The sequence below is a fragment of the Esox lucius genome, chromosome 1 (assembly GCF_011004845.1).
Source record: "Esox lucius isolate fEsoLuc1 chromosome 1, fEsoLuc1.pri, whole genome shotgun sequence".
Classification (NCBI taxonomy): Eukaryota; Metazoa; Chordata; class Actinopteri; order Esociformes; family Esocidae; genus Esox; species Esox lucius.
This window is the reverse complement of record NC_047569.1, coordinates 16,379,332-16,407,056: the sequence shown is the minus strand read 5'-3', so window position 1 is coordinate 16,407,056 and position 27,725 is coordinate 16,379,332. Positions and strand designations below refer to the sequence as shown.

The window sequence follows — 27,725 nt, the reverse complement described above, 5'->3', positions numbered from 1 at the left end:
TCAGGGAAAGTTCAGGATAGGGCAAATTGGCTGGCTGGCTGGCAATTTAGATGCCTCTGTGCCTATGCCTCTCTGTCTATGCACATGTTTATAAGCACAAAAGGCACTAAATAATTTGCTTTGGATGGAATGGTGACAACAAAAAGGTTGGGCAATATTTTCTTTCTACAACTGGGTGAAAGTCTGCAGTATACATTACTTGAGCACATCAAACTTATGAATGTTGTGTCGTGATTCAAGTCTGGTTAAAAAAAAAAAAACACACTAATGACACTCTAATGATACCAAATGCATATTCATCAATCAACACTTCAACTTGGTGGAGATTACTGACAAAAATGCAAGTGTGAAATAAAAATGAAAACAACACAGAACATAAAAACAAAAATGTTTTAGTGAATCACACACTTTAAAATATTAGGGATTTGGACAGTGCTTTTAAAATGTGTCATTTAAAAAATTTCCTTTAAAAGAATGTACCATGTACGAGTTCCAACAGCAAGTCCTTGAGTTGCAAAGAGCAGTCATATCCAGACATTCTTTACAAAGGAGTGCAGTGTCCAACAGAACAGCTCAGTGAAGATGAGATGGATCTATATAGAATAGATATCCCTTTAGTAAACAGGACTGGACCAGAGTGGACTAGAGTGAAAAACTGAATGTAACGCAAATGTAACGCACCATGAGGAGTGTCTACACTGCTACACCGCGGAACGCAAGTGTAATTCGGCATTCTGATAGGTAGAGTCTGCAATACAGTCAGTCAGTGTACCACAAGAAAACACTTCTTAAAAGAAAGTACTGCCGAAAATAAATTACAAATCGATTAATGGGCAGTCCTGTTGAACAGATTGCTGGTCCTAGGTATAAAAAAAAATATGTAAACATTAAAGGTTTCTGATATTGGTAGATGAAAGATGAAGTGCTTTCTGAATAGAAAATCTTAAATGGATGAAATTACAGTCCCCTGACATGAAACCCTTTTATTTGGACGTTTTGGCTAGTGCAACCCTTCCATATTCATTAGGAGGTCAGAGAGGAAAGACAGTAGAACTGCATTCAAATAACACTTTGGGAAAGGTAAGTTAATTCTTGCGCTTTGTCTAAGTACCACTTTCAATTTGGCAGGGGGAAGAAACGGGTTCAATCAGAGACAAGTCGCTGACCGTTTAAGCTCCAGGGGTTAAAGGTCGGTGGTGATGACAGGCGTGACCCCGTGTATGAGCAGGGTCGGACCCAGGCCCTTAGTGAGCAGGTCCAGCTGGCGCAGGTAGGAAGTGTAGCGCCGCGTGTCAGCGGGGGGTCGGGGCAAATACAAGAAACGCACTGCCGGAGGGGGGCAGGTCTGATCCAGGATTAACCTATTGACCGCCGACAGATACTCATCCGACACCCTGGTGGCGTTGCTAGGAAAGCTATTGACGTAGTCGTCGTCCCCTTCCTCCTCGAACTCGTCCTCTTTCGGAGACTGGCACGGCGGCCTGGTCTTGTCGGCGTCGCCCTGCCTCTGCCAGTGCAGTGCCACCTGTAGATCCCAGGGCACGGGGTAGACGTGGGCTTTGATACGGAGCTGCTTCAGTAGGTGCCCCAGCTTCTCCTCGGGGCCCCGCATGCTCCGCCCTTCCTCCACGCACAGGAAGAGGCGGAGCCTGGCGTGGCGCCAGGCCCGGACCATGTTGAGGACGCAGGCCAGCTGGAGCAGGAAGAAGGAGCAGGTGTCCACGTAGCTAGAGCTGTCCGGCCTCATCAGGTTGACGGGCCACACATCCACGTACAGGGCCCCCTTCCCCGCGGACGACAGGGTGGACGCCCGGTCAAACTGATGGAAGTAGCGGGCCAGTGCTACGTTCTTCGACATCTTCACAGCGTCCGCGATCACCGCCACATACTCCTGAGGTCCCAAGACTTTTCCGCTGTCTAGGCGCCCCCCGCCGGTCACGCCGCTAGACTCCCGCAGGGCGGAGAAGTGGTAGGTCGGGCATTCCTCCTCTGGGTCCTGAGTGGGGATGACGCTGGGGTCAGTCGGCTTGAATGATACGTAGGTGGGGTCAGTAAGTTTGTCTTCAGGGGGGCAGTCGTCATAGAAACCGAGGACCAATGTATTGGGCCTCATCCCACCTAGACGGGAGGAGTTGGAGAAATGAAGGGATTGTCTTGTGAGTGGGTCCCGTGGCCTTGTATGAGATTAAGCTGAGGAGCGTGGTACCAGTGAGACAGCAGAAGTACCAACCTAGTCCTGAGATGAAGAGCAGATGCTGGACTCCATGTCGTACGGAGTCAGCCAGAGTGAGGTTGACAAAGGCCTTGATGTTGAGGTGGTCCACCAGAGACAGCCAGGAGTCATAACGGGCCTGGAGGGGGTCAGAGGGAAGGGAGTCTAAAACAGAGAGGGGAAGAGCGGGAGCGAGAGGGGAAGAGCGGGAGCGAGAGGGGAAGAGCGGGAGCGAGAGGGGAAGAGCGGGAGCGAGAGGGGAAGAGCGGGAGCGAGAGGGGAAGAGCGGGAGCGAGAGGGGAAGAGCGGGAGCGAGAGGGGAAGAGCGGGAGGGGAAGAGCGGGAGCGGAAGAGCGGGAGCGGGAGGGGAAGAGCGGGAGCGAGAGGGGAAGAGCGGGAGCGAGAGGGGAAGAGCGGGAGCGAGAGGGGAAGAGCGGGAGCGAGAGGGGAAGAGCGGGAGCGAGAGGGGAAGAGCGGGAGGGGAAGAGCGGGAGGGGAAGAGCGGGAGGGGAAGAGCGGGAGGGGAAGAGCGGGAGGGGAAGAGCGGGAGGGGAAGAGCGGGAGGGGAAGAGCGGGAGGGGAAGAGCGGGAGGGGAAGAGCGGGAGGGGAAGTGCGGGAGGGGAAGAGCGGGAGGGGAAGAGCGGGAGGGGAAGAGCGGGAGGGGAAGAGCGGGAGCGAGAGGGGAAGAGCGGGAGCGGAAGAGTGGGAGCGAGAGGGGAAGAGTGGGAGCGAGAGGGGAAGAGCGGGAGCGGAAGAGCGGGAGCGAGAGGGGAAGAGCGGGAGCGAGAGGGGAAGAGCGGGAGGGGAAGAGCGAGAGGGGAAGAGCGGGAGGGGAAGAGCGGGAGGGGAAGAGCGGGAGGGGAAGAGCGGGAGGGGAAGAGCGGGAGGGGAAGAGCGGGAGGGGAAGAGCGGGAGGGGAAGAGCGGGAGTGAGAGGGGAAGAGCGGGAGTGAGAGGGGAAGAGCGGGAGTGAGAGGGGAAGAGCGGGAGTGAGAGGGGAAGAGCGGGAGTGAGAGGGGAAGAGCGGGAGTGAGAGGGGAAGAGAGGGAGTGAGAGGGGAAGAGAGGGAGTGAGAGGGGAAGAGAGGGAGTGAGAGGGGAAGAGAGGGAGTGAGAGGGGAAGAGAGGGAGTGAGAGGGGAAGAGAGGGAGTGAGAGGGGAAGAGAGGGAGTGAGAGGGGAAGAGAGGGAGTGAGAGGGGAAGAGAGGGAGTGAGAGGGGAAGAGAGGGAGTGAGAGGGGAAGAGAGGGAGTGAGAGATGAAAATTAGCCCAAGAACACAAACCACAAAGAATGTTTAATAATAAAAAAATAATAAATAAAAAGGAGCTTCCAATGTGTTATTTGATCTTATAACACTTTTATATGGAAAGCATTGATGCTATGAATGGTGCAAAAGCACGGAAAACAAGGTCGCTAATCATTTTCACACTTATTCGTAGAAATGTGTTATTTTAGTTGATTCCCTTCAATCATTAGCGAAGCACAATATACAGCATTCCCAATGTTGTAAAACAACAACAACACAGCTCATTCACTGTTGTAAAACAACAACAACACAGCTCATTCACTGTCGTAAAACAACAACAACACTGCTCACCACCACCCCCGCCCCCCATCTTTATCAAGGGTGCCATATCCTACTAGACACGCTGATAAGCAGCCTGGTCTACCACACAAAGCTGTACTTACTGATGGATGTGTGGGAGCGATTCAGCCACTCAAAGGAAAATGGAATGGTAAAAGTCATCCAAATTGTACAACGGACAGAAACAATCCACAGTTTTTTTTTTCACCAAATTCATCAGATAAATACTAAGATATACATTATATTATTATATATATATATATATATATATATTTATTTTTTTACATGGACAAATAATGAAATTAGTTCAAGGGTTTGGCCGACTGATTGTGTATTCAATGTGTCAAATTTCACATACGCAACCAAAAAGCTGTGTATTCCAATCAACCAAATCCGGCATCATGAGGACAGGTTTGTCAGGTTATCACAACCATTACTTCGGTCGCCATGTTAACGGGAACAAACAAAGTGCTGCAAGAGCTCAGAAAAGACGACAAACCAATCCAGCGAGATATGTGACACGAGGATAAATAGAAGGCTCACAAGGAGACCCACGGGTAGGCGGGGCTTGTAATCCTCTTACCCAAGTCTCCGAGCTGCACGTGCCCTAGGACGTAGAGACCGCTCTTCTTGATGTCGTTGATGAAGGTGATGAGACCCACACTGCTGCGTGGGTTGGACACCATCAGTAACACCTGGGGCCGCCAGAACTTCACGTGGTCCTTACGCACGTCCAACATCAGTAGGTACTTGCGTACCTGGAGCAGAGGAGAGACACAGGGGGTTTCATTGGTTCCGACAGAACTGAAGAGGGAACACCACAGTCACTAGGACTGGATGACTAGCATGCTAAGTGGTAGCAATATTCAGCAGCTCGGCTGCCAAGCCATGTGGCCAGAATCCTAGTGGCCCGATGATTTGGTTTTCTGCCATGTTGCTAATTGTTAAGCCAAACATACATCCATGCCATCTATATACCATGTAAACACATATGGCCTGACAAACAAACCCCCAAAAAGGAGTTGGCTGAATCACAAACCTGGGCACGACTGGCGACGAAATGGGGTGTGCATCTCTAATGCCGGCCAGTCTCTGGGTAGGAAACCCCTCCCTACCCCCCGTGCATGTTATAATCATAAGGATTGCTCCAATGCAAAAACAAATTGGATCCACAATCAGAATCTCATTACGACTGCAGAGCAGAGACGGTGTAGGGTGTGTGTGGCTATGGAGAGACACTTGGGACTTTGGAATGGCAATTCCGCAAGCCTCCAATTCTCATTTGTTAGAAGCACGTAGAGCTCCCATTATGGGACTAACGTCAGAACATTCCAAGTCAGGAACACAAACCTGTCCATCCTAAATGAATTCCTGTAAACTAGTCAACCAAAGAGATAATTAGCAAATACTGTCTCCTAATGGCCACCAACTCAAAGATATTCGACATAATGGGCCTATTAAAATACTCTGAAAATGCTTTGTCCTTTCCACAATTCCTTGGAGTAATCACAGAAGGGATGCGTAAAAGACAGTGGGAGTAGTGGATTCCATGCTTTCACTTCGATTTGGGATTACTTCAAGGAACAGGGTACAAGCATTTAAATATTAAAATCTGCTGATATAGGGCCTAGGACCAGACACCCTTTGCAGCAACCTGGGAATAATAAGTGTGTTCACATTGTGCTTGTGTGTGAGAGTGAGTGTGTGCGAGAGAGCGAGTGAGAGACCACTGGTGATGTTGAGAATACTAAACGCTTAAAATACCACAGTAATTATGATCATCATAAAAGTTTGAGCTAAATAGAGAGGGGTCCTCTTCGAGCAAATGTCTGGATCAGTCAGTCCATGTGTGACTTTCCCCAAATCTCATCACAGGGTTTCCTCTTTTCATTGCCCCCCACGATGAAACCGGATGTCTCCGCCTTTAAGTACGTAATACTGTATTGTATGTACGTTATGTATCTCAGTCTCCGCTGGCCTTAAAACAACATGTTTGACTGAGGAATGATGCCGTCTGCCATAGAGATCTGGCATTTGCAAAATGACACTAATTAGCCAGACTACAGTAACTAGAATGTATTAGTCACACACAACGTCAATTTTCCCAGGGGGACGGCTTTTGCATTTCACTTGTAGTCTTCTCTTTTCTACGTTCTCTCCTATCCAACAACACACACATTTTTACACGTTTTTCCCTCCTATCTCAATCTCACCCAGTTGGCACGGCTCCAAAGAGCGCACGCACACACGCTCGCTTGCGCACGCACGCAGGCCAGCTACTTCATTCTAAATGGGCCCGTCTCTGCGGTCCCCTTGTTTCCCTCTCTCCCTGGGGACGGGGGTGGGGAGAGGGGGAGTGGAGGAGAAAAGCTCAATAAGTTAAGTGGCTGTAATAATGCTCATGGAGCAGCCTCGCTTTTGACAGGATGCTGGCACCTTGCCGCCCTTGGCAACCATCCCCTTGGCAACGGTCCCTCCTGGCAACACCTACCCCCCTCCTTGAAAACCTGATCTAGACTCGAGCAACAGGCTTGTAGAATGGAGGACAACTCCTCACATACTTCTGGATGACGTCAGTGCATAGAAAGGCCGGCACACTGACGTCCGGTTGAATAAACCACAACACCAAAAACGAGCGTTTTAGCCAACGCGAGTCGGCAGAACAGTGTCATCTTGGTATCGATTCTAAAGGGTCCCGAGGGGCGTCCCATTAGAGACTGGGATGGCCATGGCATGTGGGGAAACATCAGCAGTCTTCTTCATTGAAGTTCCAGGCAAACATGGCTGAACAATAACCCCTCTTTCAAAGCTCTTTTCTAGTCAGGTTTGGTAAAAACAAATTAACGGGCGAATGGGCCAGTCCAGCATTTTAAAATCAACAGTTCTCAAACTCCTCCTTTGGGACTCCCATTCAACCCATGTATCACTCCTATTCCAGAGTTAGTACATCAATTCAACTAATCATCATGGCTTTGATTAGGTAAATCAGCTCAGCTAGGTCAAACTCTGGGGTCCCCAAAGACACAGAAGTGTGTGTGTGACTCTAGCTGTGCGTGCATGCGCTTGGCTGTGCGTGCGCGTGGCTCTGCGCCTGGGTGTGTGGGTGCGCGCGTGCGGCTGTGGGCATGCGTACCTGGTGGAAGATGAGCGCCTGGCTGATGTAGCCCCAGCTGCTTGTAGGACTGAGATAATGAATGAGAAGCAGCAGTAGCAGCATGAAGGCGATGGCGGCAGATGCGTAGATAGAGTTGATCAGGAACATCATGACAGCACAGCCCACAATGCCCAGCACACAGGTGTGCCATGTGAAGTAACGGAAAGTAGGCCTGAGGGGAAAGGGGTCACATTCTAAAACATGCACACGCAACACAAACCACTTGTTACTAAAATGTATCTTTGGGTACAGAACCCGTTTCGGCCCCTTTTTGTTATGGGGTATTGTGTGTAGTGTGATGAGGAGAAAAAAGTATAAAATCCTTTTCTAGAATAAGGCTTGTAAAAGAAAATTATCGGTCTTGAGTTCTATAAAGTTATTTTTTATTTTTATATACGCATGGGATAATTGATAAAGGCCACCTACTATTCCCACAGGCTATAACAAAACAATGAGGAGAAAATGAAGGGGTTGGAATACTTTCCGAATTGCACTGTAAATACACTTACACAGAAGTAACTTCTACGAATGTAAAGCCCTACGCCGGCCTAAAGCCCTACCTAGAGCTCATTGAAGGCATGAGCAACATCTGGAGGGGAGTCAGTAGCTAGAGAATAAGGCAGATTAAGGAAACAAATTCAGCCAAAATATAGCATGCGAGGGAGTGTATTTCAGGGTGTGTACGCGTGTGTGGTGGGGGGGGGGGATTGGGCCAGAGCTCCCCATGTGCGCAAGTGCAGCCTCAGGTAGGGTCATTGATCATGTAGCAGAGACCCCCGTTCTCCTGCAATAACATCATCAGCAGATAAACAGCCATTACAGCTAGCTACTGTAATTACCATCAAAATGAACAGGCTGGGCCCAGCTGGGAGCGCTAGGTCACTAACAGACTTCGCTACATTAACAGAGGAAAAACACAGTGGATCACCAAATGCTGTCCTTAACATACTCCTTCTCCCCCTCATGTTCGTTTTCCAATGCTCTCCGTCACCAGAGAAGTGAAACAGCTCCTCTTTGCCCCTACCGTCTCCCCTATAACTTTCCATTAGTTTTATCGCTCCTTTCACAGCATTCGTCACCTCAATGTCTTTCTTTTTCATCTCAACTCCCCTATTCTCTCTCCATCCATTGTTCTCCTCCTCTGCCTCCCCATTCTTCCCCTCTCTCTCTCCCACCATTCTTCCTCCTCTCTGTAATTACATTAAAACCTCAACCCGCTTGCCTTCCCTCCCTGCCTCCTGTCTGTAATCCCTCTCTCATTAGTGGCAGTGTATCTCTGGCACTCTCCTCATGTCTCCCCCACACACGCCCATTTCCCAGTGACTGATGTCACTTTGCTGACATCGGCGAAAAAAGAAAAAAAAAAAACAGCCACCATCAAGTAGTGAGAGGCGGGGCCCCGGCGACCAGCCAACGCACACGTCATGATTGGAGGGGACACAACTTTGCAACGGCCAAACACCACCTGAAAACCCAGACAGATCTAGAAGTCAGCGAATGCCTGTTTCAGACATCAGTCATGCCGTATCAGTCATATGGTCCAAGGGTGTATTTCACTGCTTTGAGATGCTTTTACGCATTAGAGCAAAGTGACAGTCCAAGAACGTCCCGCGTGTCCACTTACTAACAGAGCCTGGCCTTCAAGTCGAACCACTAAACACAGCGCGTTTCAGAGCCACTCAGCCCTGTCCTCTCGTCCAAAGCCAGCAGTCACTCCCATCAGTAGTAGAACAGGCACTTCCCCAGAGGAGCGCTCTAGAAAACTGGAGCCATTTAATAAAGCTGCAAGCAGCCAACAGTCTCCACATCCACGAAGAAAGACCCACGCACCCACCCGCGCACACAGACACAGGGCAACGTTTAGGAGACATGGTTATAAAAAGAAAAAAGATTTTCACGCATTCTTTCACACACCTTTACATTCCTTTTCACAATACACACACACACAGACACACAGTAAAGAAAGCTCTTCCAATACATCATAATTGAGCAGCCCCCCATCCCCTCCCCTTCAGCTAAACAACCGTGTGCCAAATTTAGGAGAAAGGGAAATATTTCTGCTAAATTAGTCATGCTAATTACAGAGCAGTTGTCAGGGGAGCGCAGCGCTTAATGGCTTTTAATTCCTTTCGCCTGGAAAGAGGCACGGGAAATATACAACAACAAACACCCAAAACCTGCCCTCCGACAAAAGCAGCAACAACACTCTAATAGAATTAAGGATGTGCCCCAAAGCAGCCAGCCAACCACGCGCCTTATCAGCCCCCAGCCGTGCCTCCCTCGGCCAAAAGGGAGAGAGATACGGAAACAGAGAAAAGTTTGCTGAACTTTAAATACCCTTCACACACGGACAAGCACTGTTACAGTATGCAAACAGAGGCATCGTAGGCCGGCCGGCCTCTGACGCGAAGCAGGGCCGGTCAGTCGCCCCCGTAGATGAGGCGACAAGATGCTAGCGGTAGTGGCGACGGAGGACCATTAGGGGGCAGTCTTTCCTCAGCTCTAAAGTATTACACCCCAGGTCCCCAGGGAAGTGATGAGGGACACTGCCCTTTGCAGGATACCATCTTTAGGATGCTAGGATCCTATGGCAGTTACTGTAAGAGTAGGCTTGTTTATGCTAGTCGAAACTTTCAACCGGGCCCTACTCCCACATCACGGGGGGAGGGGAGAGGGAGAACCACTGTCTGCATGTGTGCCTCGGAGGAGTAGAGAGGAACAGAATCAGAGAGAGTGGGACCACCAATAGGCTGAGAAACAGACCAACAGACACTGTGTGTGTGATCTATAATTAAGTCCTTCGCAAGTTAAGGCAAAACCCAGGGTGCATCAATGCAAACGCGTGGGGGGGGGGGGGGGGGGTTACCTGAAGTTAGGAGCAGAAGCCCACTCCAGAGCCAGACAGGCCAGATCCACAGCCGCGTACACCAACAGGAAGAAGATGGTTACGATGCTGGCAATGGTGTTCAACTTCCCGGAGAACAGCACCAACTACAGATGGTGAGATGGTGACAAGGAGAGAGACAGAGACAAAATGTGCATATTGATTTACTGTAGCTGTTTCACTGGGGAAAGTGTGTGTGTGTGTGTGTGTGTGGGGGGGGGGGGGGCAGGGAGACATAAGATGGGACAAGTGATATAAGATGGGACAGGAGTTTCCTCTGACATCCGCAGCACAAAGTCAGCTGGAGTCTCCCCAGAGAGGCTCTTTTACAAGATCATTAATTAGCTGTTAACGGAGCCCTTAGCGAAAGGCCAGTCCGGAAAACTGCTGCTCCGACAGATGGACGCACGCACATGCTCATGTTGTTGTAGGTTACATTAGATCTGCATGCATACATGTACGTGTATATGCATGCACGTATGCTTACGCTGCTTACAAATCCACGGAGGTCATGGCGCTATTGAGAGGTTTCACACAGCATCCCCCTAAAGGTCAGATCACAATAAGGGGGCTGTCAAAACCGGTGTCATGCTTCTGCACTTCCTCAAATACCATCTCTATTACTCGGAAATGATGCATGACCCGGCTGCCCTATATAAATGACTCAAACGGGGAAAACGTCTAACTCACAGATTTTTTTCCCCTCACCACTTTTAACCGCCTCCCTTCCCTCTTCCACCCACTCCCCCACCCCCACCTCACACCTCCCCTCCCCCACCCCACCTCACACCTCCCCCACCCCACCTCACACCTCCTCTCATCCGCGAGACTGTTTAACATCCAGGGAGATTGGAATCAGACTGTTGCCATCAGTGAATCATTTGAATGGCAGAGAGGAGGAGGCATAAAGGAGAGCGAGGGAAGAGGATAAGCGAGGCAATGAGCTCTGATACAGGCTAAACATTTCCCTCTAATTACTCCGGTGGAGGAGCGGAGCGAGGGATAAGACCGGGAGAGAGAATGACAAGCCATTTAGCTTTTAACACTCACCTCTTCAAGAGTGCCTGACTTGCTAGTCATTATTGGAGGTCTCTCGCCGCCACCTCGTTTTATCTCCATCTGCACCCTGATATCTGCCCTCCTCTTCTCACACTACTAATCTTCTTTTCTCCTTACGTAATGGCCGTTTGGCAGTTCTTTCAAGTGACTTCCTTTCTTGTTTTTCCACCTATTTTTAATACATCTGACCTGGTCAGAGACCAGCGAACAGGTCAAATCAAACATCCTATTTTCACCACCCAGGGGTTCCCATTGTTTTACCGGTACTAAGAACCAGGAGATCAGGACAGACACCCAAGGGGTTCCCATTGTTTTACCGGTACTAAGAACCAGGAGATCAGGACAGACACCCAGGGGTTCCCATTGTTTTACCGGTACTAAGAACCAGGAGATCAGGACAGACACCCAGGGGTTCCCATTGTTTTACCGGTACTAAGAACCAGGAGATCAGGACAGACACCCAGGGGTTCCCATTGTTTTACCGGTACTAAGAACCAGGAGATCAGGACAGACACCCAGGGGTTCCCATTGTTTTACCGATACTAAGAACCAGGAGATCAGGACAGACACCCAGGGGTTCCCATTGTTTTACCGGTACTAAGAACCAGGAGATCAGGACAGACACCCAGGGGTTCCCATTGTTTTACCGGTACTAAGAACCAGGAGATCAGGACAGACACCCAGGGGTTCCCATTGTTTTACCTGTACTAAGAACCAGGAGATCAGGACAGACACCCAGGGGTTTCCACTGCGAGACGTCTTCTTAGCTAGATATAACACCGTGCCTGGAGATAAGAGGAAGGGGCAGAGTTAAGAGGGACATGGAAGAGCAATAAGCAGGGAAATCAACTTTAGGACCACATTTCAGCTTGGATGAATGAAATGAATTAAGAGACTTTCAACTCAAATCAATTGAGCCCAGAAAAAGGGGTGAAGTGAATGGGGAGTGGGGAAGGGGAGGTGAAAGAGGCAGAAACTGGCAGACAGTTTGCAAATGTGCTGGGTGCAAAGGAGGGAGTCCGACAGGACATTAGGGCCTCCATCAAGTGGCGGGCACAGAAGAGTGGCAAGGTTAAACCGGATGTAACCCGGTCCACAGGCACACAGCACAGACAGACCTGGGACCAATATGACCCATGAGGCACAGCAGGAAGTGGCCTACTGAGTTGTATTAGTTATTCAATTGAAAGGAATCATTCCCCATGGCACCTTCCCATGAGTCCAAGCCTATTACTTGGCAGCAACAATGCTTTGTGCAAAAAAGTGATAGTCTAAAGTTGTCATTGATTTTCAAGATTTTTTTGTCACAATCTTTCATTTAAGGGACCAAGGGCATTAAGGAACAGACCTTTGGACATTTGCCCTGCCTGGGACCAGAGGCACTACGAGGCCCATTGACTGATGGTTGGGGTACAGGACGCAGGTGTTGTGGGAGACAATCAGCTCATGTGCAAATTCCTATTGGGTCAGGAGTTTCTCATTGGCTAACAAAGGACAGGCTTTAAATGTTCGGGCGTAAGCAGCAGGCATCAAGCATACACACACTCACTAATAATAGTAATGTAATATGAAGTTACTATACCTAATCTAGCTTTTACTAAGAGATCAACAAATGAGGCAATTAGAATCATTCAGTACTGGTATATGATTCAGTATACTGTGTGTAATGTTTTAGGTCCAGTAAATGATTCAGTGTACTGGATGTAAATGGTTCAGTGTGATTAGTGAGTATTCTTCCCGGCTCTACTTAAGCTGTAAACATTACAGGGGAACATAACGCTGCTGTTATTTCCCCCTCGTCAGCCTGCCACACCACCCGGACTACAGTTAAAAAGAGATGAAAACACATAAAACGAAGAATGTACACGGGTGTCAGGGCCAGAGAGAGAGACAAACCGAACAGGTCGTCCCTCGCCAGGGCGTAGAGGATACGGGAGGCTCCGATGAGGTTGCTCATGGCAGCAGACAGGGTGGAGGAATACACCCCGATGGTCACAAACGGGTGCCACACGTTAATGTCTCGCAGGAAGCTGTAGTCCCTCTGGAGGAGAACGCTGAGAGGAAGAGAGGGAGACACCGTCACGCGACCTCGTGTTAAACCTCTGACCACCACGGTCCTCTATGAAGGGTAAATGCTAACACAAACACACTGGAACAAACACGCAGAAGAGGAACAGGAGGAGTGCGTGTCAATAGAGGGAGCGGGAGAGAGACGTTCCACCATCTCTGTCCGGTCTCTCTCACACAGCAGAGCTGTGTCACGGAGGTCTGTTGTTTTCCCCTGCTGACTGAGCCCCCCCCCCCCCCCCCCCCCCCGCCCCCCCCCCCTCCCCCAGCCACCGCTCTCTACGCTCTGAATCTCCCCATTCCACCCTCTGACACTATTTACTCATTTTCAATCAGTCTCACCGCTTGTGTTTCAGTCAGCTTTACCCCTGCACAGGCACCCATGTCTATTCTCCCTCTCTGCTCTGTGATTAGGACTTGTGTCACATTTTCTTTCAGGTCGGCTGGTTTTTAAGATTTATCATCATAACCCTATTAAGTATTGTTCCCATCATCCACACATCTGAACAAAATTATTTCACAGGGAAACCCAGATGATCACACACCAGCGGAGAAGTTAACGGCAGCCTGAAAATGGTATCATTGGTGTACGTGAGAGTGTGCTGGTTTTGATGTTAGCAGCAGGGTGCCGCAGTTAAACCTTTCTGAGTGATTGTTTTAATCAGCCTCTATTCAATTTTTTATACTGAATAACCAATCCACAAACAGTAAGCACGAGGCTAGATAAAATCATTAAAAGTTTGTTCGCGTGTGTGTGTCGTTGGCAGAGTAAGGATGCTGGCCAATGCTATGGCCGGTTTATTAAAGCTATAACCCTCCCCAAAAAACACATTCCTGAAAGAATTTCAGAGGTAAAATGTTCGCAATCAACAAGTGAAATTTGTTAGTCAACAAAAACCACAATACAGTACACTCGCGACAGGCTGGCAAGATCCATTTATACCTCAGGGGCTAAGGAGCCAGAAAACGCTAAACAATAGTTGGTCAAGTCACAATGCACCCAGAGTAGATTAGCTCGAAGCTACCCCAGGTTGTTATAAATTAAAACCAGTCACTGCACACTTGTTTTCAGCATTAAACCAATCAAAGGGCAGACACTATAGCCCTGGGTTTTCCTTCACATTTAGTACTTTATACATTTTTCTTAAGCTAGCTAACAGAAATTATGTTTTTTTATTGTCATCAAATGGGCATAAAATGCTACTTGTGAATAATGCTACTTGTGAATAATTTGTTCTTTAAACACAGGTATCTGATACATCCTGTTCATGTTGTGATTGGTTTAACACTGAAAATTAGACTGCCATGACTAGTTATAATATATGACCTGGGGTAGATTGGAGCAACAATTATCCAGGGTACATTGCGACTTCATCTACCAAGGAGCAATGAAAAAGCTACAAAATAATAGCAATGTCAATACAACCATGTAACTGCTTCACATTTTGATAAAATGACTTTGAGGCACTGCAGAATCCTGCCTCCAACGTTTACAAGACTGAATTCAGAGGTGGAGATAGTACTGCGAGTGTCTAAAATGAATGAGGAGACTACAGGTCAATGCAAAATGATAGCTGGGAAAGGCTCTATTGAACCATTTTGTAAAAGAATATTGGAAAAATGTACTTAAAACATTAACGGCAGGTGTCAGTTAATTTATGGTTGTAGTACAGCAAAAACCTTACAAACAGCCATTTAAAATTGCACTATTAATTTAGGAGTTAAAGTGCCATATTCAGCTTGGTAAAGATGTCTAGCTCAAAGCGGTGTTTATCCAGTTCCTGTGGCAAATGCAACTTCTTAAAGCAGGGAGACAATGCGGGATATGCAAGAACAGCTTTGAGTAGACAGAGCACTGTGTACTTTGAGGACATTTTAACTAAATATTTACTTAGACTATAGATGGATATTCTAGTCACGTACTACCACCTACTGGCTGATTAGGCGATCTGGGTTCAGCTAATTAGTTAAGAGAGATTATGAAATGTGATCGTGTTGTCCCTCAACTCCAGCAAACAAAATATATAACTGATGCTTTACAACACAATTTCCAGAATTCAGAGATTTTCTGCTTAAGGTATGTGATGGTGAATTTTTTTTTGTCAATTTCACTCAGAGGCTGTTACATTTATGAGTGTTTCATGATTTCTGCTTTTGGGGGTGGATTCCCCCCTAATCACTGTTAGATAAAAACAAACAAAAAACTACCAACCACTAATCAGACATTTTGCTGATATAGCATATAGGAAAATTATAAGTTTTTTTTTAATGGACTAAAATGAACAACAATCAAACTAGTAGTAAGAGTTTAAAGCGTGATAAAGTTGTTAGCGCGTAAAATTCTGGCAATTTATCACAATTCCTTTCGCATAAACTACAGCTCTGAGTGAAGTGTGACAGGCGCAGTATATTTCTAAATGACCTTGACAATTTCACACCCCCACCGGTCACCCGCGCGCACACACCCACAAACAAGCATGTGTTTGGGACTTTTCCATGTTCTGAACGTATTGTGTTTATGAGGAGTGTCTGTAAGTACACACTGTACTGGGGTCCAATCAACCCTTATCTACAGCAAGTAAGGCAGACTACCACAGTCATGGAGCTGGAATGACTTCTGCCATGGAAATGAAGAATAAAGATACGTGGTTGAGAGGGGGACATTTTTTTTTCTTTTTAAAGGAAGGCAAAGCAGCTATAGGAGCACATGAGCCCGCTCATTGTGGCTTCCTTGTGCAAAGCAGCTATAGGAGCACATGAGGCAAGCTCATTCTGAACCAACCCCTCATCTGTTATTGTCCTCATTTATTTATTCATACATTAATCTGTTAATCTGGTATTACATTCATTTGTTCTTTTGCCTTTTTCTGTTTTCAGAACAAGTCTGACAAACAACTCCAGACACCAGGCTGAGAAAGAAGAAAGTAGAGAGGCAGAGAGAATGAGGAGAGAGGGGGGAGGTGAATGAGGAGAGAGGGGGGAGGGAATCTGATGGTTAAGTTAAGTGCTCCCAGGAGGGTAGACTGTGGCTGAGGATTATTAAATGGGATCAATAGTTAACAAGCCCTGTAGATCTCCTCTACACTCTCTTTATCTTCCACTCCCCTCTCCCTCCGTCTCACTGCCCAGCACCCCCTGTCCCTCCGTCTCACGGCCCAGCACCCCCTCTCCCTCCGTCTCACGGCCCAGCACCCCCTCTCCCTCCGTCTCACTGCCCAGCACACCCTGTCCCTCCGTCTCACTGCCCAGCACCCCCTGTCCCTCCGTCTCACTGCCCAGCACCCCCTGTCCCTCCGACTCACTGCCCAGCACCCCCTGTCCCTCCGTCTCACTGCCCAGCACCCCCTCTACCTCCGTCTCACTGCCCAGCACCCCCTCTACCTCCGTCTCACTGCCCAGCACCCCCCCTCCCTCCGTCTCACTGCCCAGCACCCCCTCTACCTCCGTCTCACTGCCCAGCACCCCCTGTCCCTCCGTCTCACTGCCCAGCACCCCCTGTCTCTCCGTCTCACTGCCCAGCACCCCGTCCCTCCGTCTCACTGCCCAGCACCCCGTCCCTCCGTCTCACTGCCCAGCACCCCCTGTCCCTCCGACTCACTGCCCAGCACCCCCTGTCCCTCCGACTCACTGCCCAGCACCCCCTGTCCCTCCGTCTCACTGCCCAGCACCCCCTGTACCTCCGTCTCACTGCCCAGCACCCCCTGTACCTCCGTCTCACTGCCCAGCACCCCCCTCCACCTCCGTCTCACTGCCCAGCACCCCCCTCCCTCCGTCTCACTGCCCAGCACCCCCTCTCCCTCCGTCTCACTGCCCAGCACCCCCTGTCCCTCCGTCTCACTGCCCAGCACCCCCTGTCCCTCCGTCTCACTGCCCAGCACCCCCTGTCTCTCCGTCTCACTGCCCAGCACCCCTTGTCTCTCCGTCTCACTGCCCAGCACCCCCTGTCTCTCCGTCTCACTGCCCAGCACCCCCTGTCCCTCCGTCTCACTGCCCAGCACCCCCTGTCCCTCCGTCTCACTGCCCAGCACCCCCTGTCCCTCCGTCTCACTGCCCAGCACCCCCGTCCCTCCGTCTCACTGCCCAGCACCCCCTGTCCCTCCGTCTCACTGCCCGGCACCCCCTCTCCCTCCGTCTCACTACCCAGCACCCCCTGTCCCTCCGTCTCACTGCCCAGCACACACTTTAGGGTTACCTACGGTAATTTTCCTCTGAATGTACTACAATCTCAAGACGCAGATGAAGAAAGATCTCTGTAGAGAAGAGAAAGTGGGCAAATGAAGGGAGGATAGACAGAGCAGAGTAGAGTAGAGGCACTGTGCATATGGGAGATGGCAAGGGGAAAACAGGAATGATGGAGACTGAAGGAGAGGAGGGCTGGACTTGTTGCCTCACAACGCCTGGACATGAGACATGACCTACAAGTCAGGTGTGGAGGGGGGGGGGGCAGAAGCAGAAGAAGAGAAAGAGGTGACAATGATGGGAAGAGCCAGACCAAAAAGAGAAGTGACAAATAAAAACTGAACAAAAAAAGGGAATTCATGAGAGAGATTTAGAGTGGGAAGAGGCAGACAAACAGCAGAGATGAGGGGTGGCTGTGAAACAGAAACGGAGAAGAGGAGAACTAGACCGTACGAGGGAAACAAGACGACACAAGGTACTCAAGAAAGAGTAAGGGACGGATAGAAACATTCCCTGCTTCAACACAAGTAAAAAAAGGTGTGAATGAGGAGCCTGGTGGGCCTTCTGAGGCTCGCTGGCAGACAAACACGGCTGCATGGTGGAGATAGCAGAACAAAACAGGGAAAGAACATCATTCCACCCGTAATTGATACATAAGCTTCTACAGAAGTGATGGGATTCACCAGCAGGTCACCGACGCAGAATACACAGATACACACAACAGCAAACAGACAGAGCATCAGAGTCTCTAAACATTACACACACACAGCGGAGTGTATAACTGGGCGATTGGGCAGGACTTTGGCTGAGAGGAGCTGATGTGTTGGCTGCGGGTTGTCTGTCATAACTGGCTACTCAGGGCTAATAGACTGTGGTCAAAGAACCATCCTCTTTAATCATCACCACCACCAATTAAAGAGAGCCACACACACACACACACACACACACACACAAAAGGCAGTGTCTTATTGTGGATGTGAATAACAGCCCATCTCGCTGACATACAGTGCAGAATGAAAATAGTGCATTTTACAGCACAAGGAAGCCATTCAATATCAGCTTCAATCGAAGCCTACTGCATTTTGTATCAGTAAGAAGCCCATGAAGATGTTAGTGTCTGCATCAGGAAGGGGGCTGTTGTAAGATGGCATGACTGCCACCTCGTGAACATTTCTGGGTACTACTACACTAATCTGGAAAACGAAATAAGGGGGAGGCTGCACATCTAACTACAAAAAGCTTCAATTTTTTCTGCCTCAGTGAGAATTTATGACCCGGACGTTAAGAGACTTTCAACTGCTATCCAGTCACTGCCGCTGTTTCTATGGCAACTTGAGACGTTTCTGTGAAGATTGAGGCTTTTTGGGGTTCGGCATTTAGCGCAGCAGCGTTGACGCGACATTGACTGATGGCTTTAATACACATTTTACCTATTTAATCGGAGTAATCACTTTAGTCTGTCTCCTGGTGATATGAACAGGGACATTGGTGACAGGCCCACTTTAAAGTTATCATTATAAATGTTTGCATAAAAGTGAAAAAAGTGCTCTTCAGTCCGACTAAACCCATGAGTTGGGCCCTGAAAACTGGATCCCTGATAACCTGCGTGAGAGTTATATTGTGGCTCTAAGAGTTGGGCTATTGTTGCAAACAATGACCTTGTGACTCGCCTTGTGACTAGGGCGTAATTAATGAGTTTACCTCCCTACCAGGACGTTTTTCAGACCCTGCCGTGCACCATGGGAATGTAGAGAAACTAAGTTAAATATTCCAGTAAGAGGCATTGCGAAATGGTGAATTAAACCCTGAACAAGTCACCAGTATCACTTCCAATGTGCACACCACGTTCTATTGGGGACGACTGGAGAAGCAGGCAGCTTGTGGGGGTTTCACATGTGCAAGACAGTTCTGTAAATAGTTTCCATATAGCTTTGCAATAGCAACAAGTTCTCTAAAACGTAGGTAGTAATAATAAACCCAGTACATTTCCTCCATTCAAACAAAGGCCAATAAAGTGACAGTCCATTTCACGCCTGACCCAGTCCAACATCAACAAAGCCACAGTGAAACAACAGAAGACGCCGTTCGATAACAACCAGACTGAACCCACTGGACAGATCTTCCTAATTTCCTGCTGAAGTACAGGAAATTGTGTAAATAATAATAATATTATGAATAAAATGCATGTGCGAGGCTACTTCAGAACGCCAAATCTCTCAGGACCTAGCTGGTGCCACTGAGCCTACAGTAGGAGCTTAGGATTTGTCTGATTAAGTAATACATTATCAATCAATGAGTCAGCATTTTCAGTTCCGCCAACCTCTGGTTTGATCTTCACTCTCCTTGTTCCTTTCTGCCCTGTGCGGTGTTAAATACATCACATGATTATTTTCGCATAACTCTAAGTATGCCCTGGGAGAGAGAGACACACACACACACACACACACACCTCTCTCACTAGGTCATGTGATTACAGTGTGTGGAGCCAATCTTGTACGGTGAAAGGTCAATTTCACACTCAGACTACAACTAGCCCCGGTTTCAACTGAGAAGATGAATGGCTACAAACTAACGCACATATGCGCACGCGGGTTTCCAGAGGAAACTGGGAGGGAGAACAGTAGAGGATAGTTAGACAGGCAGAAGGACAGACAGGCAGGAGTATAATTGATGGCTGTATTGATTGCCAATGCTCGTTTATGGGCCTTTTAAGACTGTTTAGCGCCTTGGCAACACTTGCTTTAGTGCTATATCAATACTGCCCACTGGCATTGACCTAGAGACAGGAGTAGGACAAAGTGTGGAGAGAGTAGAAGAGGGATATCACTGTAAATGGTGACTATGTGCTCGCCTTTCAATGAGGGTTAGGGTTTCATTCGGTGTAGGTCTTGAGTTATTTCTGGCTGTATCTACATTTGCATGTGAACATACGTTTTCCATATGCGCCCATCCACACTGATAGTGAGTGTCTGTGAGTGTGCACGTGCGCGAGTGTGAGCGTGAGAGACTGACCGGTCACAGGAGCAGGCCACCAGCAGACTAAGGAGGTTATAGGTGATGAAGGTGAAGATGACGGCTGTGATGGTTCCTCGAGGGATGGAATAGCTGGGGTTTCTCAGGTCCCCTGGGGCCAAGCACAACACCGGGTTAGAGAACAGCCCTCCCCAACCCAACTCAGAACCCAACTCAGAACCCAACTCAGAACCCAACTCAGAACCCAACAGCCACATGCTTAAGGCAACGAGTTTCAGCGCACCCATTCAACATGTTCCTCACCTGACATGTTAGACCCGGCCATGATGCCCGTGCACCCATTAAACATGACCGCAAACACCGTGGCGAAGGACATCATGGTTCCCGTCGTGTAGTCTACTGCATAGTGAGCTACCAGGAAAGGGGAAGACGCATTCATACAAAGCTCTCCAGGACATGTCCATAACAGGAACTTATTGTTCATTCTCGGTCAGTCGCTAACTAAAAATGATTAACAGACGACTCATGTCTCTCAGCGCTGACTGGTAGAAACACCTTACTTTGAAATTCAGGCTGAGGATGTAACTCATGTTACATAGTTAGCCATTGAGTTTTATATGGGAGTGGACATTTCAGTGACATAGGGGCGCGTGTTATTCAGTCGACAGCGCAGCGCTGAAAGCTCAGTGCGAGTCAGTGTTACTGAGCTGGGTTTATTAGCCGAGTCATCATGTAGCTAATTTCCACACCCAACAGAAATCCCTCAGTTCGCTATGGTGAAGTTGGTACGTTACCGTGGAAATGGAGAGCTAAAGGACATTTACAAGGCCCGCTCTAATTACAACAAAATAATCAATTACTCTTTCCACAGCCAGCAACCCTGGTAAACACGGAGCAAATCAGGAGGATGAGCCTATAATTGGCGCGTGTGAACGTGAGATTATAAACCAGTCAATTCAGCCCCTATAAAGTAGACATGACTGTAACGAGACGTCACTCACATTTCTTTAAAAACCCTTTGCTATGGTTATGCAATGCTATTTAGAATGAAACCTTCATCCCACTTCAACACTGCGTGCGCGTACACCCAGACACTCACCGCCCAGGTTGCCCAGCAGTGTATCCAGTTTAAAACCGGTGAAGTTGGCCACGGTGGGCGGAGGAGGCCCGGTGTCGTTGCTGACCGGTTGACTGGGTGGGGGCAGGTTGACGATGTGCGGGTGCACGGCGAAGAAGCTGATGAAGACGGTGGCCAGCACCACCATCACTATTAGGAAGATGATGAAGGTGGCTTTGGCGTAGATCTCCGCCCCCACCAAGCACACGAGAAGGCAGACCAGCAGGATGCCAGTGGCATAGAGCAGAGACCACCAGTAACCCGCTGGCAACACCTGGAGGGTACTAGCAGTACTCACCCCATCTGCAGGGGAGCAGGGGGGGGGGCAGATGGATTGCTGTTTAGTTTTGAGACAGAAAATGAGGGGAACAGACTGGAAACGGAGCAGGAAGGAGAGAGGATTCCGGCATACCTTCTGGCCTGCCAAACGATGCCATGATAGCCTCGACCAGACCCAGGACGAAGAGGGCACTGCTACACACGTTAGCCAGGAAGAACATGACACCAAGACTACCCCCAAACTCCGGCCCCAGCGCACGACTTATCATATCTGTGGGAGGGGTTAAGGCTGTACACAGAAGACGGTACATGTGAAAGACGGTGTGTGTGTGTGTGTGTGTGTGCGCGCGTGTGGAAACAAAGTAAAGGACCTTGACATGTCATCACACACGGGCGCATACACACAAGTGAAAGGCATCCATCCACTGTCAGGCGTGAACACGTACCTGTACGCTGGTGAACGCCCGGTGACACGGTCGAGACCCAAAGACTACTACACTAACTAGGGCTTCTTTGGGCGCCTGATTTGTACGGAGCGTTTATCTCCCCTTTCTAAAGTGGAAAACCCATCTGAAATGACAGGCAAACAACTGACTGTCACGTGCAGTTGTGTGTCGTGCTGGTTGTGTGTCGTGCTGGTTGTGTGCGTGCACGCGTGCCTGCGGTAGCGGTGGTGTTTTAGGAAGGATACAGTAGGCCCCTCCGGCATCCAGGGCCCCGTTGGTTGAGATGGCGCACACCGAGAGCACGGTCATGCTGATGATTAGATACGCCACTAGGAACATGATGATAGCCTGATACAGCCCACACTGGCCCACCACAAAGCCTGCAAGAGAAGGGGCATAAGGACGTCACAAAGATCAATACAAACCGGTGCCAACGGCTCCGATGTCCATTCTCAACACGTTCGGTAGGACCGATTGTACGGGAGAATAATTGCACGCGTCACTTAATCATGTCAAACCTTGGAGGGCAAAAACAACTCAATATTAAATACCAAATATATGTGTGTATATCCATCCACACACACGCACAAACACAAGCACGCTTTTTAGATGTCTACATGGCAACAGTATTTTGAAAATGTTTTTCATATTTGCACATCATTTGACTCATGGATTATTTCATTATACATAGTATTTTCAATTGCCTATAATCACGAAAAGCTACTTTACTTTATTGGAGTGTATTTTAAAAAGCCATTTTCCCCCCATCTGACAAATTTCATTACTGTTTTCACAATACTCCTTTCAATCAATGCTGGCCATTACTTCCTGTGATTGAGGGTTCATAATCACAGGACAAAATACTCTAATTTATGGTACTGTAGGATATGAAAAATGTAATGTCTGTCTGACATCTAAGCACAGGAGCATAGGTTTGATTTCAAATGAGAGGGGGACCAACACTGGTGCAGCATGGTGACGCCGGTCTGGTCAGACTATGATAACCACATAGAAACACACAATATTAAATACAATTACCAAAAAAAAATTTATAGGGGTCAAACACAGGCCCCCCACCCACTGCGGGGCCCTGGTGCAACCGCACCCTGGATAGCTACGCCAGTGGGGACAAATGTTGTTGCAAATGCCCATGGTTTTGGAATGGGATGGCCAACAAGCTCATATAGGTGTGCCGGTCAGGTGTCCTCACCCGGGTGTCCTCGTAGAGGTACAGTCAGCTAGGTTACCAAGCTTTCATGAGCCAGAGATTGCAGTTGCTATTTGCATTGGTAGCCTACTCTACTACGGTAACCAGACCTATCCAGCAACTACTGTACCTCAAAGCAAAGTGCCTGGTTTTGGTCCTAAAGCCAGACTGATTCGAATTATGCGATTGCTTACCGTACTGCCACTGCAACATTCTAAATAGGTTGAGCTTTTCTTAGAGTTATGTTACTAAAAAGTGGAGGGGACAAAATGACATTTTTAAAAAGTGATGGGGGACATGTCATGTCAAGTCATGTCCCACTCATGTATAATGAAACCTACGCCCCTGTCTAAGTAGAAACTAAGAGAGATTCTCCCCAGTGAATTCTGGTTTCCAGTTTGTACAGTATGTCATACTGATCTAAGGGGCTGCTTAAGTGCCCACCGGTTATTGCGTCCTCTCAACTGTGCCTCCTACTACACCACTTTCGGCTTTAGACTCTCAGCTTTCCCCACGCTACAGACAAGGACAACTGCCAATTGCACTGTTTAGATTAAAAAGCACTTAACACTATTTTGAGTTACAGAGAGATGTGTCCAGGCAGCAGAAATTGGCTGTAAATAAAAATGTGTTCTTTGCATACTTAACTGGCAAAATTACTGTTAAAGAAAAAAAAAGCTGTGCCTCAAACATCTGGTGGCCCTTAGGGGATTATTTTTTTTATTGATTGGTACTGTAGGAATGAACAAAAACAACATAATGTAACTGAATAAATAGGAAATGATAGTAGACACCAACCACAGTTGGGTCACCTGCCACACACACAGACACATATTGGTTTGTTATAGATTGTGTTGATGACAGTTTGTATTTTTTTTTTATTTCTATATTAAATAGCTGAGATATAGGAAAAGGCCCCTTGCCTTGTTATACTCATTCCAATGGACAAGTGCTACAAAAGTTCATAAATTGTGAAAGTTTAAGTTTAAATGCCTGGGTGTTTCTGTATTTATTCTTTTCATCTAGTAGAATTTGATTGATACTTTTTTATACTTCAGGAATGTCGAGTCTGGTCTTACAACATATAATAACAAAATTCAAAGGCCAGGTTTGTATTTCTATAATCTTTGACTGTCAAAGTGCATTAAAAGCAATACCCAATAAAATTAGCAGCCTAGCTATAGTTGGCCAGGTCAGCAATAGAGGCCTTTGAGAGCATTTATTCTCCAAGATTGTCATTGTTGTTTTTACAGACACTCCCCATCGCACAGCTGGAACCCTGCTAACCCCGCTTGTATTCCCTGGATGCACATCTCATGCAAAATACCTGGTCTCAGGCTGCATTTCAAACTGATGATCAGTGGACAAGCGTAATAATTTCTCCAAAGTGGAGACATTGTCCCTTTCTCACCTGTCTGTCCTCTTAAATTTCATGCTGTCATTGTCACTTGTCCATTCAGGCTTAAAATTGTCGTCAATTATAGCCCACCAGATACCCTTGGAGATTTCCAAATGAACTTGAAGCCTTGAAAAGCAGATTTCCTGACCATTGCTCATCTTAAAAATATCCACTTAAAAACTCTCAATCCAACGGCAGATCAAGCATCTACATGAATCTACGTAAGGTTCATGGTAGCTGGTGACATCTGCACAAAGGAATCTGAGCGTGTAACGTCCTTGTCAGACATATTGAAGTCCAACATGACAATGCAAAAGGAATTTACTAAAAAGTATGACTATTATATTTAAAAATAACTAAAGTTCCATAGACTTGCTGTATTATGTCTGGACGTAACTGCATTATAAAATAAACAGACACCTTTACAAATGATAGTCACCTAGTTATAGCAGTTGAAACAAAATCTAATGAAATTACGGTATTATTCTTTGCACATAATACAAACAAATGTACTAAATTATTTCTAATATCTATGTCCTGGGGCCTCCAAATGTAGAACTTAGGGCCACTACGGGGAAATGTTAGACTGGCTCCCCAGACTTGTCGTTATTAAATATTGACAGCAACGCACCTTCACGTCGCTGATCACTACTTTGCTCATGTTCTCTTACTCCCACCCTACCCTCGCCGCCCCTATCCAGATGGCCACGCACCTTCACACAACCTATTCTCTCCCTCATTACAGTCTTCGTCTGTCTTATCTGACCTATTCAACCAAACTTTACTCAATTTCCAAATTCTCCTGTTCTCTGCTAAAGAAAGAAACACAAACTCTGAGATATTAAAAACTACACTCTGGTAGCCCTGCATTCCTTTCCAAAACACTTGAGCATTTGGCCTCGGACCAACTCCGAGCGATATCCTTGATGTAGTGACTAACCAGTCAGGCTTTAGGACTGGTCAACGAAATGAGACCAATCACTTCATCAGATACTTTTCTCTACCCTCTCTGGGCTGGGTGTTTTAGAGTCTACGGTGCCTCCTACCAGATGATGAGAAGATCTGTCTGTCCTCCAAACTCTCACCACTGGCATCCCCCAGGGCATAGTTACAGCTTTACTTTTCTTTATACACCAAGTCACTTAGCTCGGTCGTATCATGACACAAATTCTCCTATTATTGCTCAGAGGATGACACGGAACGATTTTTCACCTTCTCCCTTCTGACACCCAGGTGGCAAAACTCATCCCTACGTGCCTGGCTGACATCCCTGCTTGCATGTCGCCACACCACGTCAAGCTCAACATCAACAAGACATAGCTGCTCTTCCTCCGGGGAAATGCCTGACACCCTCAAAGACCTTGCTACCACAGCTAAGGATGTGATGACATTCATGACAATCAAAACTTCATTTCAAATTCCCAACTTAAAGAGATCTTAATTCAAATAAATGTAATTATATAGCTACACATAACACTAGTTAACATTTCACTCCCTGTACAGATGAGTTGTCTTCCAAAAATTGCTTATGTTCACACCTTTACAGCGAACTACGCATGCTATGCTCATGGCTATCTGCTAGGTGGGTGTGTATGCTTTCAGACAAACCATCTGTTTTAGAGACACCGCAATGAATTCGTTTTTTCCTTGCTCCCTTCCAACACATCTTTACTCACAAAAAAGGTTTCTGTTAACTGGTCTTCTCCAGGAATAAAACTAATGGAGCGATATATGGGCATGTCAAGCCGATCCTGCCATAGATAACACTACCATCTGCCATCTGATTGTGATAACAGAATAGAAACACACCATGTAAAATTAAAATAATTTCATGATAGAGGGTCAAGCAAAGGCCCCACACCCACAGCAGGCCCGGGTGCAACCGCACATCATCCACACCCAATAATTATGCCACCGACATTCTGGCTTCAGACACTCGCTGTACTATCCCTTGACCCTAAACCACCCCAGACTACCAAATACTATTCCAGTCTTGTTCAGTAAAGGAGACAAGTAGTGTCATTGTCTGTCAAGTCAGTTATGTAAACGTTAGAGGAAGGATTCTACACAGTTCCTTAGATTTTTTTAGAACAATCTTTTCAAAGTCAATTGATGGATTTACATATTATTTACATGTAATATTAATAATATTATTTACCCTCCATAGATTTGTCCTTAAATGTTACCATAGCATTGCACAGAAGTCAAAAACACCAACTGTTACAACGTTAACCATTGAGCCAAAATCCATTCAGTAGATCAAAATACAAAACAGGTTCTTGTGAATTGAAAGGGGCACTGTGCTGAAATCTGCCGCATACATTTACAAAAATGTAAACAACAACTTGTAACGTCCACCTGTTACAGAACGAGACCTGATCGAATTGTACTAGCTAGTCTAGATAATTTTAGGTTGGGCGGTGTTAATACTAGCGTATCTAATGCGAGTATGCATGTCAGTGCAAACTAATAGACCGACCAGTGAAAACCTTCAAATTGGAAATCTCAGGAACTCTAAACAATTTAGTGAAAACATATTTGAATCAATAAACAAAAATTTCCCCTATTTAGGCGTGTATTTCTCATGGAGCCTACAGTAAAAATCGTACATATAAACGGAAACAATAACGGAAGTATTCCAATTCCCCTGGCCCCACTCTTGCTGTAATGCATTGAAGAAACAAAAATATGTTATACGGTGTAATGCAATGCAAATAGGCCTATCTCAAAACTATTCATGGTTTAGCTTGTCTACTGAGTACAGCACAGCAATTGACACTTCACGAGTTCAGGCAACTCATACATAGGACGGAGAATAAACACTTGCAGACCATATTTGCATGAGATACTTACAAAATAAGAAAATCGTGTACAAACAAAACACAGAAGGGGTATCCTGCTGATAAGTGGGAATTGAGTTTGTAATTTAATCTACGGGTTATTTGTGATTACATTATCGATAAGGGCCATTCTTCCCATGACAAATATTGGACTTCAAGCCCTGCGTCATGTGAACGCGATTAATAGCTCGAGACCCGATGTAAGACATAAGTAACATGTAGCATGAATTCCTATATCAAGAAGAAAAATAATAATAATATATATATATATATATATATATATATATATATATATATATATATATATATATATATATATATATA

General features: G+C 47.1%; 1 protein-coding gene across 2 annotated transcripts in view; it reads right to left on the bottom strand.

The window, feature by feature from the left end:
* Positions 1 to 245: 245 nt before the first annotated feature.
* The window catches only part of zgc:153039 (uncharacterized protein LOC767698 homolog), a 28,697-nt gene continuing 1,217 nt past the window's right edge, over positions 246 to 27,725 (bottom strand). For both annotated transcript variants that reach the window (XM_029120557.2, XM_029120558.2), the window contains exons 3-14: positions 22,201 to 22,335; positions 21,643 to 21,780; positions 21,213 to 21,533; positions 20,417 to 20,524; positions 20,153 to 20,264; positions 12,791 to 12,948; positions 11,597 to 11,679; positions 9,818 to 9,942; positions 6,931 to 7,123; positions 4,381 to 4,555; positions 2,231 to 2,377; positions 246 to 2,118 (exon numbers count right to left, since the gene is read on the bottom strand). In XM_029120557.2, the coding sequence (XP_028976390.1) occupies positions 1,184 to 2,118; positions 2,231 to 2,377; positions 4,381 to 4,555; positions 6,931 to 7,123; positions 9,818 to 9,942; positions 11,597 to 11,679; positions 12,791 to 12,948; positions 20,153 to 20,264; positions 20,417 to 20,524; positions 21,213 to 21,533; positions 21,643 to 21,780; positions 22,201 to 22,335 (2,630 nt within the window). In that variant the 3' untranslated portion in view covers positions 246 to 1,183. The remainder of the gene's footprint in view (positions 2,119 to 2,230; positions 2,378 to 4,380; positions 4,556 to 6,930; positions 7,124 to 9,817; positions 9,943 to 11,596; positions 11,680 to 12,790; positions 12,949 to 20,152; positions 20,265 to 20,416; positions 20,525 to 21,212; positions 21,534 to 21,642; positions 21,781 to 22,200; positions 22,336 to 27,725) is intronic.